We start from the raw sequence: 13,033 nt of genomic DNA, 5'->3' as shown, positions 1-13,033 counted from the left end.
AAATGGCAGCTGGACCGAGAGGAGCTTGCACTTAAAGAGCGATGGGCAAGAGCCTATTTCTTTTTGGAAGCAGAGTATTTCTGTGCGTTAACATGGAGACCCAAGTATGTCTGTATCTAAAGAGTGCACCGCCACAGCCCGCCTGGCCCCACGGGCCTCTGGGGGGCTCCCTGGGCTGCGCCCTCCCACCCACACCGCTGGATTCAAGGTCTCTGTTACCTCCTTGGGATAAATGAACCAGATCCCAACAACAGTCAGGAACCAGAAGTGGTCTACTTACTATGTTTTATTCTCAGAGCCTCAGCCCTGGGGGCTAATGACAAGCTTGACTGCACACAGGGAACTGGGGGTTGGCAGAAAGGGAGGTGGGGTTGTGGAGAGGCTGGTTCTTCCTGGGTGAGTGTCGCTAGAGGGAAAGAGTGGCTCATCCCCCCCTAGTTAAATAGGCTACAAAGCCAAGGCCGAAAGAGAGCGACAGCAAACATGTTGGGTGTAGGGAAGCATCGTGCCCTCTCCCTGCACCTTCCCACTTCGTCCATGGGCCTGGATCTTGGGGCTCCGTGTTGGAGGCTGAACTGGGGGTCAGCCTAGCTCTTGGTTCACCTTCGTGGGCCGTGCATCCCTGCTGATGTATGGGGTTTGGGCAGCAGGGCCCGCATCGTTAAATCTGTGCTGCTCTGACAGGACGCGTGTCCAAGGACGATGGAGAGCCAGGTGCCAGGGTGTCATGGAAGGAGGCGCAGAAGGGGAGCTGGTGAGCAGGGGAGCGGTGTGTGAGGGAGGGGAGAGGGGCTAGGGTGGGAGGAGAGAGGGGAGCCAGGAAGCAGTGGCCATGCAGGGCTGGTTGTGTGCTGGCATCTGTGTCTGCTGTTCACATGACCACTATGGAGAAGAGAAGCAGCCGGTTAGGGTTGAGGTCCCCTGTTGTCCCTGACCCTTCCCAGCACCCTGGGATCTCAGAGCAGTTGAGGACTTGCCACCCCTGCAGCCCCTAGAGGTGGTGCTCGTGTGAGATGGTTGTCCCCGGGGAGGTTGGAGAATGACCCAGGGTCATGCTGCACTGGCCATTCATCCGTGAGGGATCCGGCCCCTCTGGGGATACGTTGCTGGGGACCAAATGTCCCCTGCGGGAGCCCTTACCTTGGCCCAGGTCCGGCTTGGTCATGCCCAGCCCAGATGACAGGTCTTCAACGTCCACTGACTCTGCAAAGGAGTAGCAAGTCCATCTGTCACTTGGCAGTCCAGCCTCCCACACCCACTGGCGAGGGGCCTGGGTCATTCTTCCCAGCCCAGCCACAGGACTCTTGTCGGATGGCAACAACCAGGCGTGGTCGGGGAAGGCCACGGGAGGGGATGATGACACAGGATGGGTGGGCCTGTAGGACTCCCGGATGCACTGTGGGTGGTGCAGGGCTGCGTGAGCATCACAGGTGAGGGACAGACGAGTAAGTAGATGAGTGGAAGTGAGAGAAAAGGTGGATGGACAAACATGTGAGGAATGCACGTGAGGGTAGGTGGATGGATAAAGGGGTGGCTGAGCGGCTGCCCCCAGGAGCTCGACTGTCCGGGCCACGTGTGCGCCAGGAGGGACTTCTCGCCCCGCAGCCTTCCTGGACCTTCCTGCTCCTTTGACACTCCCTGGCCGAGCAGGCACTCTTACCACTGCAGTTACGGTGCCCGTGGCTCCTGCTGTGGGGGACCTCGGTGCCGTTGGGGAAGACGCACCAGCAGTAGCCGGTGCTCCCATAGCACTGGAGCGGCTTATAGTTGCCGTTCTCGTCGCACTGGGGCCTGAACGTGCCAGGGTGGACGGCGGGAATGCGGCTGACCTCTTCCTGGCACTTGGTCAGTACTGAAGCGACAGGCATGGCGAAGACAGTGAGTGAGCAGGCCCTGGGCCAGGGTCTCGGCAGAACGAGAGACCCACATACCACTGCTGTGGGCCTGATCCTTCTGCCCAAGTGGCCGCGCTCACTCTACCCATTGCACAGATGGGGAAACTAAGGCATGGACCAACAAAGTCTGAGATCAGAGGAAGTGAATGGCCATGTGGCTGATTTATCCCAGAACTTGATGATTTCTTCTGACACTCAAGGCCTATTAAAGTTTGGGATCGCACTTGTGAGTCTTATTTGTAGGGAAAAGCAGTGGGCATCTCGGGAAGTCTGAGCTGCTGTTACCGGGGTTATCCAAGTACACATTGGGGCTTTGTTGAGGATGTAAAGGGAATTCAAACATGAGCTGGGAGTTGGTCGAGATGACACTGAACGTGCCTTTTGTGAACCTATGACGGAAAAATCGGAGGCCTAGGCTGGGGCGGGCCACTGTTCTTCTACTTCCAGACCTGACGCCCAGAAGGAAGACCCTGGCCCAGAGTTGCATGGCAAATTAGTGCCAGGATGGAGACCTGGCACTCCGCGATGCTTCAGGGCTGAAAATCCTGCCATACGTTGTCCACAAGATGGGAGAACCGCAAGGCCCTCTTGTCCGGCACCTGCTGGCTGTGAGCGTGAGGAGGTCCCTCTGAAGGTGGGGTCATGAGCCCTCCCAGCCCCCTCAGGAACCTGTGCAGTGTGGAGCGGGGAAGACCTTGTGATGACACCTGGGATGTTTTGGGCGGTTTTGCTCCAGGCCAACTTGTGCAGCGCTGACCTCCGCAAGGGAGGTCATCCCCTAAAAGGAGGCCTCTGCCTTGTGGGCCTTCAGGCAGGATGGGGGCTGGGGGGAGCAGCCAAGGCCAGAAGGAACAGGCAGGAAAGACAGGAATGAGAGCCCTGGAGAGTCCCAGTGCTTGGGTCAGGGAGTGATCAGGTCCTACCCTCTGCAGCTCCAGGAGAGTCTCGAGGGAGCCCCCAGAAGCCCTGGCAGCCCGAGGCTCCCACTCCCATACCTTTCAGTGGAATGTCGGCGGGGTGCTTCTCCAGGGAGTTCTTGCTCATTTCAAACAAGAGCCACTGATACATCCAGTTCTCGAAGACCTGATGGGATGAGGCAAGGGGTCAGGCTCATCAGCCCCCTCCAACCTTCCCTGGCTTTGCCCCTGGGGACAGACATGGGGGGTCTGACAGGGACTCGACACCCCAGAGTCCAGCTGCAGCCCGGACCCACGGAGTTTGGTCTAGGTGGTTCCTCAGCTGCAGCCCTCTTCATGGTTGTGGCTTTGTTGGTGTTGGCCAGACTACTGCAGCTCCCTGAGGATGGCTTCCCCGGACCCCACCCCCCTCCCTGTACAGCACCTTTCCCCAGCCCTGTCCTAATGTCGGGAACCAGAGGGAGCCAGTGTGGGGAAACCTGCTGACCTTCCAATCCAGGGTCCCCATGGTGTTCTTAAGGTGTTTCAGGTTCTCCGGGAAGTTCCCCTTCAGCTGCGGGTACACCTTCAGAGGGTCACCCTCCTGCAGGGTAGCAAGGCAGGAGGGAAGGTTTAAAAAGTGCTCCCCGACAGGCACGGTGAAATGTGCAGCCCGTGTTCCCCTGGACCCTTGCCGTAACGGAGCCAGTGGGGACGGGAGGCGACAAGGGCCGTCCAGCGGCACAGCTACGTGATCCCCAGGCTGGGAGTAGAGAAACCCAGGTTCCAGGCCCGGATCTACCACTAACCCCCAGTCTTCTTTCTACTCCTTGCAGACTCTTCCTCACCTTTCAGGCCTCCCCTCCTCCACACCCCCTCCCCTGCCGTCACTCAGTCGGGCCCTCTGCTTCTTTCCATGCAAAGCTCCCTGCGTGTCCCTCATCACCTGGTCACTTGTCTGCCTCCCACACTAGTCTGGGACTCCCATGGGATTAGAAGCGAGTCTGAGTGTTTCCCAGTGTGAGCCCAGAGCCTTGCAGTGCCTGGCACAGAGTAGACATGCAGAAGAAATTTGGGGAGGAAAAAGTGGGCATCTTGAGCAAGTCACTCCTGGGCTTTGGGCCTCAGATTCTCTAACACTCAAAAAAGGGGATGGCAGGGCTAGACTATGACACTGAAGGGTCACACTGGCATTCGTTCACTGATCCGGTGAGCCTGTCCTGAATGTCTCCTGTGAGCCCAGAATGGTGCAGGCCTTCGAGCAGGCTTTCCCTTCGGGGGAAACCTGGGTGGGTGGGCAGGGTCACTGGCTGGGTCCCACTCACCAGGAGCATGTGCATCACGTGGTCCTGTGTCATGTTGCCGTACTTGGTGGCGTTCTGCATGGGCTGTGGAAGGAAAGAAAAGGGGGTTACCAGCACTGGCCCACAGAGGAGGTGCCCTGCAGCAGAGCCAGCAGCTGGAGTCTGGGTAAGAGGCCCAGGTGCTCAACAGGAACAGGCCCATCTCTGCCACCTCCAAGCATGAGAGCTCAAGCCACTCACTTTACCTTCCTGCGTCAAGGTCCTTATTGGTCAAATCTGCATAAGCCTTCCTGTCCAGGACTTTGGGGACAACAGATTGTTTTATGAACAAAACCATTACCCATCTAGGACATCAAGAGCTTTGGGAAAGAGGGGACTGAGATGCTCTGGGAAACGAGAAGCACTTTGTAAGCACCCCAGGGATGGCCCCCAGAGGCTCTTTCCTCCCCCACTCCTGGGAGCCCTCTTCTTCCTAGGGTGGGCCCTGTCCCACCCCTCACAGCGGTCCGCTCCCCCTAGCCATGCTTTTCCTGGCTCAGCAGTCCTCCCCTGTCCCTTGGCACCTGCCCTCCATTTGGGCTACGTAACACCTCCCCGCTCCACCGTCCTGGGGTCGTCCTTACCGCCTGGAGCAGGCCTCGCACGGGCATCGTCTGCATCAGCATGGGGGTGGCTACCCGCAACTTGTTCAAAGGCTTGGCAGCTGTGGGAACAGGAGGTACATACAGTATGAGCGTGGGTGGCCCCAGTGCCCAGGGAAGAGAGTGCTCAGATGAGGGAGAAGAAGGCAGGCCCGGCCGGGTGCCGGAATGGGGTCTCTGAAGCCAAGGGACGTGGGGTGGGGGAGGTCAGGATGGAGGCGGGGCACGCACGCTTGGGAAGCTTCATGCGCAGGTTCTCCAGCTGCAGGTTCTGTGCGGTGACCGTCAGCTTGTCCAGCCGGCCCTGCTGCTGGTACAGGAAGTAGGCAGTGGTGGCCTGGCCGGCCAGAAGCAGAGCCACCAGGACAGAAAAGCCTGTGTACAGGGCTCCTCGGCTGCACTTGCTGTTGGGGGGATGGAGAGATAGGTCAGAGGAGAGTCCACAGAGGTGGCTGTCCCAAGGACTGACAGAGTGGGGGGATGCCCCATTTCTATCAGTCCCTCCACCCCCTCGGCTACCCCTAACACACACACACACACACACACACACTTTAAGCACAAACAAGTGCCAACGGGCATGCAGCTTGAAAACATTCCCCAAGCCCTGTATTTCCAACCATTACTGTTCCTACGGTCCGCCTAACCAGAAATCCTAGATCTATCCCCTGGACTTAGGATGAGTGGGGAAGAGCCAGGGACAAGTGCCTTGTCCTTTCTACCAGGGGATTTCCTGAGGATCAGGACTGCCCTCCAGAGGAAGGCAGTTTTCATCCCCCACCTACCCAACCCCCGCGGTGAAATCAGAGAAAAAGGAAAGAAGTGGGACCTGGACAGCAGAGTATGTGGCCCACCTAAAAACGAGAAGTGAGGCCTTGACATTTCAGGGGCAGGTTGGGGGCACTGGACGATGTCAGACTAGAACAGGGCCAGGCACCACCCCCTCTGGGGGCACATCCTCTGCCCCAGACTCTCAGTGTCTTTGAGCAAATCTCTGCTGTTCTTTGGGCCTGTCATGTGGATGCCTCTCACGTCAGCAATTCTAGGATCTGGTAGTTTTCTTCTTTGAAGTAAGATCTGACTGTGACCACAGAAAATATTTCAAATGATGATACCTACCCAGGGGGAATTTCAGCGAGAGTGTGGCGCTGAGCCTGTGTAACTGGGAGAGTGTCTCACATTCCCTAAACTGGATGGTCCTACTGGGAGGAGTAGCCAGATCTCAGCCCTTGGAGCTGTTGGCCTTGGATACGGTTTGGCAGGGCACATGGACGTGGTACAGTTTAGGGAAGGTAAGGATCCTGTGCCAGGAACCTGAGAGTTCCTGGCCTGTTTTCTCCCACCTCACCCCAGAGGCGGGACTACTAACTAGAACCCCGGTGGGAACTGTCTGGAAACTGTCGGGACGAGACTGCATTCTGCTTACTCCAGGAACCAACAAGGACACTTTAGGAAACTCCAGGAGACCCTTCTGCATAGTAACTCATGACGTCACAAACAGAGCTCATTCTCATTGGCTCTCTGCTTGCCAGTCCTCTGCATTTTCTGGGCCAAGGTCCAGACCAAAAGATTGTTGTTCTGTTAGGACAAAGCAAACACCCTGCATGGGGAAGAGGAGACGAGACAGGAGGGGAAAATGAAAACAAATCCCACTTCTAGGGCTTCTCAAGGAATAGGGGTAGCCAGCCCCTAAAGTTTGTAAAAAGTCCACCCAAGCCAGGGTCTTGTCTGGGCTCAAGCTCTCCAGCTCATTACCTACAGGCTCACGCGCGCCCCTTCTGCAACCCCACACACAGTCTAATTCCAGTCTTAGGAGAAACTGAATGTCAGTTTCTCCTATGAGCATAAGAATCTACACAGCCATATTGGAGATAAGGCCTGGTATGGAACCCTGGCTCTGCACCCCCTTCTCTCAGGGACCAGGGGCAAGTCACTTAACCCCTCTGAGTGAGTAACCTGAGATAGGAACAGCTACTCAAAGGGTTGTTACAGAAAATAAGATCCTGAGGGTAAAGCCCTTGGCTCCATACCTAGGCACACAACACTGAACACTTTCTCAGGAGTTAAGAGTTAAAACTTAGCATCTGGTTTCCTTCCTCTTTTTGCATCTTGAATCCGGTCCCCTGGTTCTGAATAACTGCCAACTCTTGTCCCCTCTATATTCATTTCCTCCTTTCCACTACCTCCTTCTTAAATAAACAATAATAACCGGCTGAAGTCAGGAGCCAACCAGAACTAGCAGGAATCATGATACAAATGTTGCCAGGCAGAAGTGCTCACAAAAGGGTCTGAGATCAGCTCAAGGCTGGAAAGGACTGAGCACACAGGGCAGGTCAGTTTTAGAAGCAGTAACTAAACTAAAAGGAAAACCAGACAAAGATCTGAGGAGGGGGCACCCTCTCCGTACACTGAGCCCATGCTGGGTCTGCAACTCACTGGGTGGCCTGAACTCAGAGGGCCTCCATCTCCCCTCCCTGAAAATCATGCTTCCAGATGGGGGCCAGATGGTAGTGAGCTCACACTTTGAAATCAGGCTAGTCCTGGGTTCAAATTCTGACTCCAACACTCACTAGCTGTGATAACTTAGGTAAGTTGCTAACAAAGCCTCAATTTTCTCTTAGTAAAAATGGGGATGGGGTGCCCGGGTAGCTCAGTTGGTTAAGAATCCAACTCGATCTCAGCTCAAGTCTTGATCTCAGGCTTGTAAGTTCAAGCCCTGCACTGGGCTCTGTGCTGGGTGTGACGCCTACTTAAATAAATAAATAAATAAATAAATAAATAAATAAATAAATAAATAGTAAATAAATAAATAAATAGTGTGGGGATGAGAAAAGTACCCGACTCTAGGGTTACTTTGAGAATTAGGATTGGGTTTAGCACATAACTAATCACAGTAATTACTAACAGTGACTGAGGACTGGTAACAAGTAGACAGTGAAAGGGGACTATTATCGTGGCTAGTATCATCATTGTCTTTATTTTTACTGAGACCCAGAGAGAAGCAGTGATTTGTTGCCTGGTCACCTGTCTCGCAGAATGCAGTTCCTCATGACATCTCTGAGCGTCTCTCCCAAACCCCTTTCTGCCTGGTAACAGCTGACATCACAGCTCTAAATCCCTGTAATTTGCAAATTACCTTTTTTTTTTTTTAAGATTCTATTTTTAAGTCACCTCTACACCTAATGTGGGGTTCGAACCCACAACCCTGAGATCAAGAGTCACATGCTCTAGTGTCTGAGCCAACCAGGACCCCCAATTTGCAAATTACTTTTTGAAGACTGGGGACTATTGGGGACACAGGGTACCTGCATTCTTTTTTTTTTTTAATGTTTATTTTTGAGAGAGAGATAGAAGGGAAGGGGCGCAGAGAGGGGGAGTGAGAGGGAGAGAAGGAGAGAGAGGGAGAGAGAAGGAGAGAGGGAGAGAGAGAGAGAGAGAAGGAGAGAGGGAGAGAGAGAGAGAGAGAGAGAGAGAGAGAGAAGGAGAGAGGGAGAGAGAGAGAGAGAGAGACCCAGAATCTGAACAGGGTAGCTGCATTCTAACCCTGCTTTTTTTCAGGAAACATCTGGATGAGAGAATCCTGGGGCTGGGAGAGGGGTCCCGGGGTCCTCTGGGTGGCTGCTCTGGCCCCTTGCTACAAAGGAGAGGGACACAGGCAGGGCATGCCCACATCAACCTTCAGTGCCTTCTACAAATTTAGCCAGAGTCCCCCTTTGCCTTTCCCCGACCCCTTCCAGCATCTCTCAATCCCTCCTGTAATGGCGGACGCGTCCATCGACTCAACAAACACCTGTGACTATACTTCCCTGATACAAACTCATACACTGGTCGGTGGGAATTAGAGAGAAACCCCACTGTGATGAGCTGCTTCTACCATCCTCTTTGCGAAACTCTGTTTCTCCATCTAGGATCCATAGCATTTTCCAAATCTCGTCCAAAGTTTCTAACCTAGGGTTCACAGTCCAGCTTCCCGAGGTCTGTGAAGCCTGTGATATTGTTTGAAACCCTAGGGAGAGAATCCGGGGCGCTCTCCTGATTTTCAGAAGCGTATCGTGCAAAGAAATATAAAACTCCTGCCCTCAAGAAGCCCCCTCATTGTACAGGAGGGAGAACAGAAGACCTGAGCAGGCCAGAGACTTGCTCAACATCACCCAGAGTCAGGGCCTGAATCTAGCCGTCCTGCGGCTCCCCATCTAGTGCTCCTCCCGCAGCACCTGGGCACGTCTGTGCGGTCCGGGATTTGTGTGCTCTCTCCCGAAGCTCACACATACCTCTCCGGGGCTGCAGGACGCTGGCCCAGAATGGGCAGCTGCTCATGGTTGGAGATAAGGTCGCGCTGGTCTTCCATGGTTCTGGCCTCTAGTCTTCCCCACCACACCTCCTGCTGCTGCTGCTGCTGCTGCTGCTGCTGCTGCTGCCTCCTCGGTGTCTGGGACCCTGAACCCGTGGCCCACCTCTTGAAGTCGGGGCTGAGGAGGAATCTGATTCGTCCACAGGAGGCCACTCCGCCCACTAGTTAAAGTGGAAGTGAAAACCACAGAGCTGGAAATACCCCCACTTGGGCAAACCTGCCTTTAACAGGGCAGGATGAGGGGGTGGTGATGCTCCCCAGACAGGTGGAAAGGCCAGCATACTTCCATTGGTTGCTCAGGGTCCTCGTCACTTGTTTCCGGGCAGACCTTTGGATTCATAAGGCACTTTGGATATTTCAACAAACAGGCAAATGTTCACTCCCTAGACAGGAAACCACTTTGAAAGAGAAAATGCCTTTGTCTCCCCTGTTCCCCCATAGATAGCTGGGTGCAGAAAGGGAGAGGAAACGGTGGGCTCAGTGATCCCCCTGCTGCCTCCTAACTTGAGCATTTCATGAACTGAGTCCATGTTTCTAAGGCTCTGGGACTAACATTAACTGCCACTTACTAAGTCCTCCTTTGTGCCAGGCACAGTGCTAATTGTTTTACATGCTTTGTTTCATTTGATCTTTACAGTGACTCTTTGAAGCCTGTTTTATTTTATTATTTCCATTTATAGGGAGGGACACAGAGGCTTTTGAGAGGCTACGTGCTTGCCCAAGATCATGCATCCAAGAAGTGGGGAGTCTAGGTTTTTAACCACTCGGCTCTTCCGTCATGCTGATGTCCAAACCATGTATTTCAAATTCAGGACAGTGGGGGCCTCTGCGGAAGGCCTGAGAAGGGAGATTTAACTGTGTTGGCAAGGTTTTATTTCTTACTATCTGTGGCTCACATACCACATTTGTTTTATTAATCTTTATGTCTTTTATGTGTTTCAAAATTTACATTAGTAATTTTTAAAATAATTTTAACAGCTTTTAAAGACTTTGTGGTTTGGGGTGTCTGCGTGGCTCAGTCAGTTAAGTGTCCAACTCTTGGTTTCAGCTCAGGTCATGATCTCATAGTTTGTGACTTTGAGCCTGACATCAGGCTCTTTGCTAACAGCACAGAGCCTGCTTGGGATCCTTTCCCTCTCTCTCTGCCCCTCCCCTGCTCACGTTCTTTCTCTCTCTCTCTCCCTCTCTCAAAACAAATAAATAAAGTAAAAAAAAACATAAAACCTGTTAAAAACAAAATAGACTTTGTGGTTTGAAGATTCAATGAGTCTAAGATTTCAAAAGACAAGGGAGATAGTATATGTATTTTGAGGAGACAGAGAAGAGCAGACATGGCCTTCAGTGCACCAGACCCGAGTTCAAATTCCAAGTCAGGAAGACCTAGCCCATGACCTGAGCCAGTGCCTTGACCTTTCTGAATTGTTTTTCTCCTTTGTAAAGGAAGGACAATAATACTAAACTTGCTAAGTTGTAAGAGTAAATAAGCATTTAGCACAGAGCCTGGTAACCACAGGAGATGCTCAAGAAATGAAACTGTTACTCAGATATTTACTAGTTAAGATATTTTCTGGATAATCAAGACAAATGAAATTATGTATCCATACAAACTTGAGCACAAATGTTCACAAAAGCCCTCAAGTGGAAATAACCCAAACCCAAAGTCACTAGATAAACAAATTGTGGTTCACCCATACAATGGATACTACTTGCAAAAAAAGGAATGAACTATTGATACATATACAATCTGGATGAATCTCAAAATAAGTATACTATATGAAAGAAGCCAGAACAAAAGAGTATATACTGTATGATTCCATTTAGATAAAGTTCTAGGAAATGCGAACTAACTTACAGTGATAGCAAAGAAATGAGTAGTTACCTAAGGATTGAGGGGGTGTACGGGTGCCTGGGTGGCTCAGTAGGTTAAGCGTCCAACTTCAGCTCAGGTCATGATCTCGTGGTTTGTGAGTTGAAGCCCCACGTCGGGCTCTGTGCTGACAGCTCAGAACCTGGAGCTCACTTCAGATTCCATCTGCCCCTCTCCTGCTCACACTGTGTCTCTCTCAAAAATAAATAAATATTAAAAAAAATTTTTTAATGAAAAAAAAGGATTGAGGGGGTGTGGTGCAGGAAGGGACATGAAGGAGGGATGACAAAGTGGCACAAAGAAACTTTGGGGGCACTATCTTGATTGCAGAGCTTTATTCATGATGTATGCACATGTCAAAGCTTACCAAATTGTACACTTTAAATACACAAAATTTATTATGTATCAATCATACCTCAATAAAGCTATTTTAAAAATAAGACTTTTGGGGGCACCTGGGTGGCTCAGTCAGTTAAGTGTCCGACTTCGGCTCAGGTCGTGATCTCATCATTGGTGAGTTCGAGCCCCGCATCGGGCTCTGTGCTGACAGCTCAGAGCCTGGAACCTGCTTCAGATTCAGTGTCTCCCTCTCTCTCTGACCCTCCCCTGCTCATGCTCTGTCTCTCTCTCCTTCAAAAATAAATAAAAACATTAAAAAAAATTTTTTTTTAAATTTTTTTTTCAACGTTTATTTATTTTTGGGACAGAGAGAGACAGAGCATGAACGGGGGAGGGGCAGAGAGAGAGGGAGACACAGAATCGGAAACAGGCTCCAGGCTCTGAGCCGTCAGCACAGAGCCCGATGTGGGGCTCGCACTCACGGACCGTGAGATCGTGACCTGGCTGAAGTCGGACGCTTAACCGACTGCGCCACCCAGGCGCCCCAAAAAAATTTTTTTAATAAAATAAGACTTTTTAAAAACATTCCTTTTTTTTAAGTTTATTTATTTATTTTGAGAGAGAGAGCAAGCAGGAGAGGGGTAGAGAGAGGGAGAGAGAATCCCAAGCAGGCTCCAAATAGGGCTCAAATTCACAAACCATGTGGTTTCTAAGCTGCAACCAAGAGTAGAATGCTTAACTGACTGAGCCACCCAGGAGCCCCTTTTAAAAACATTTCTTAAAACACAAGCGACAAAGAAAAATAGTGTGTTGTACTTCAAAAGTCACTATAAAGAAAGTAAAAAGTCAGCCCCCAAATAAAAGAAAATATTTACAAATTATATATCTGATAAGGGTCTAATGTCCAGATTATATAAAGAGGTATTAGAACTCAATAGTCAAAAGACAACCTAATTTCAAATGGGCAAAGGATTTAAGCACATCTTTCTCCAAAGATGTACAAATGGCCAATAAGCACATGAAAAGATGCTCCACATTATGAGTTATTAAGGAAATGCAAATCACAGCCACAATGAGGTGCCACCTCACACCCACTATGGTGGCTGTAACCGAAAAGACAGACAATAACGAGTGTTGACAAAGATGTGGAAAAAATGAAAATGCCATATTTCTGGTGGGAATGTAAAATAGTACAGCTGGGGCGCCTGGCTGGCTCAGCCACAGAGAATGGCCACTCTTGACCTCAAGGTCCTAAGTTTGAGCCCAACATTGGGGGTAGAGTTTACTTTTTAAAAAATAAAATAAGCGGGGCGCCTGGGTGGCTCAGTCAGTTAAGCGTCCGACTTCAGCTCAGGTCACGATCTCGCGGTCCCTGAGTTCGAGCCCCGCGTCGGGCTCTGGGCTGATGGCTCAGAGCCTGGAGCCTGTTTCCGATTCTGTGTCTCCCTCTCTCTCTGCCCCTCCCCCGTTCATGCTCTGTCTCTCTCTGTCCCCAAAATAAATAAACGTTAAAAAAAAATTTTTTTTTAAATAAAAAAAATAAATAAGGGGCCCCTGGGTGGCTCAACTGGTTAAGAGTGACTCTTGGTTTCAGCGCAGGTCGTGATCTCGTGGTTGTTAGATTCTCTCCTTCCCTCTCCCTCTGCCCCTCCCCACTTGCTCTCTCTCTCTTTCTCAAAATAAACTTTAAAAAATTAAAAAAAAAATTAAAACATGGTACCACTGCTTTGAAAAACAATTTGA

The 13,033-nt window shown here is 51.3% G+C and overlaps 1 protein-coding gene across 2 annotated transcripts in view; it reads right to left on the bottom strand.

Annotated features, from left to right (window-relative positions):
• Positions 1-268: 268 nt before the first annotated feature.
• Positions 269-13,033, bottom strand: part of CD74 (CD74 molecule) — a 30,511-nt gene continuing 17,746 nt past the window's right edge. The window contains exons 2-10 of one of the 2 annotated variants that reach the window (XM_003981485.6): positions 9,005-9,245; positions 4,968-5,140; positions 4,719-4,798; positions 4,117-4,179; positions 3,300-3,395; positions 2,891-2,978; positions 1,661-1,852; positions 1,141-1,203; positions 269-882 (exon numbers count right to left, since the gene is read on the bottom strand). In XM_003981485.6, the coding sequence (XP_003981534.4) occupies positions 872-882; positions 1,141-1,203; positions 1,661-1,852; positions 2,891-2,978; positions 3,300-3,395; positions 4,117-4,179; positions 4,719-4,798; positions 4,968-5,140; positions 9,005-9,245 (1,007 nt within the window). In that variant the 3' untranslated portion in view covers positions 269-871. The remainder of the gene's footprint in view (positions 883-1,140; positions 1,204-1,660; positions 1,853-2,890; positions 2,979-3,299; positions 3,396-4,116; positions 4,180-4,718; positions 4,799-4,967; positions 5,141-9,004; positions 9,246-13,033) is intronic. The other variant, XM_006927989.5, reaches the window with a different exon arrangement.

Source organism: Felis catus, chromosome A1 (genome assembly GCF_018350175.1).
Source record: "Felis catus isolate Fca126 chromosome A1, F.catus_Fca126_mat1.0, whole genome shotgun sequence".
In the NCBI taxonomy this organism is placed as follows: Eukaryota; Metazoa; Chordata; class Mammalia; order Carnivora; family Felidae; genus Felis; species Felis catus.
This window is presented reverse-complemented; position numbering and strand designations above follow the sequence as displayed.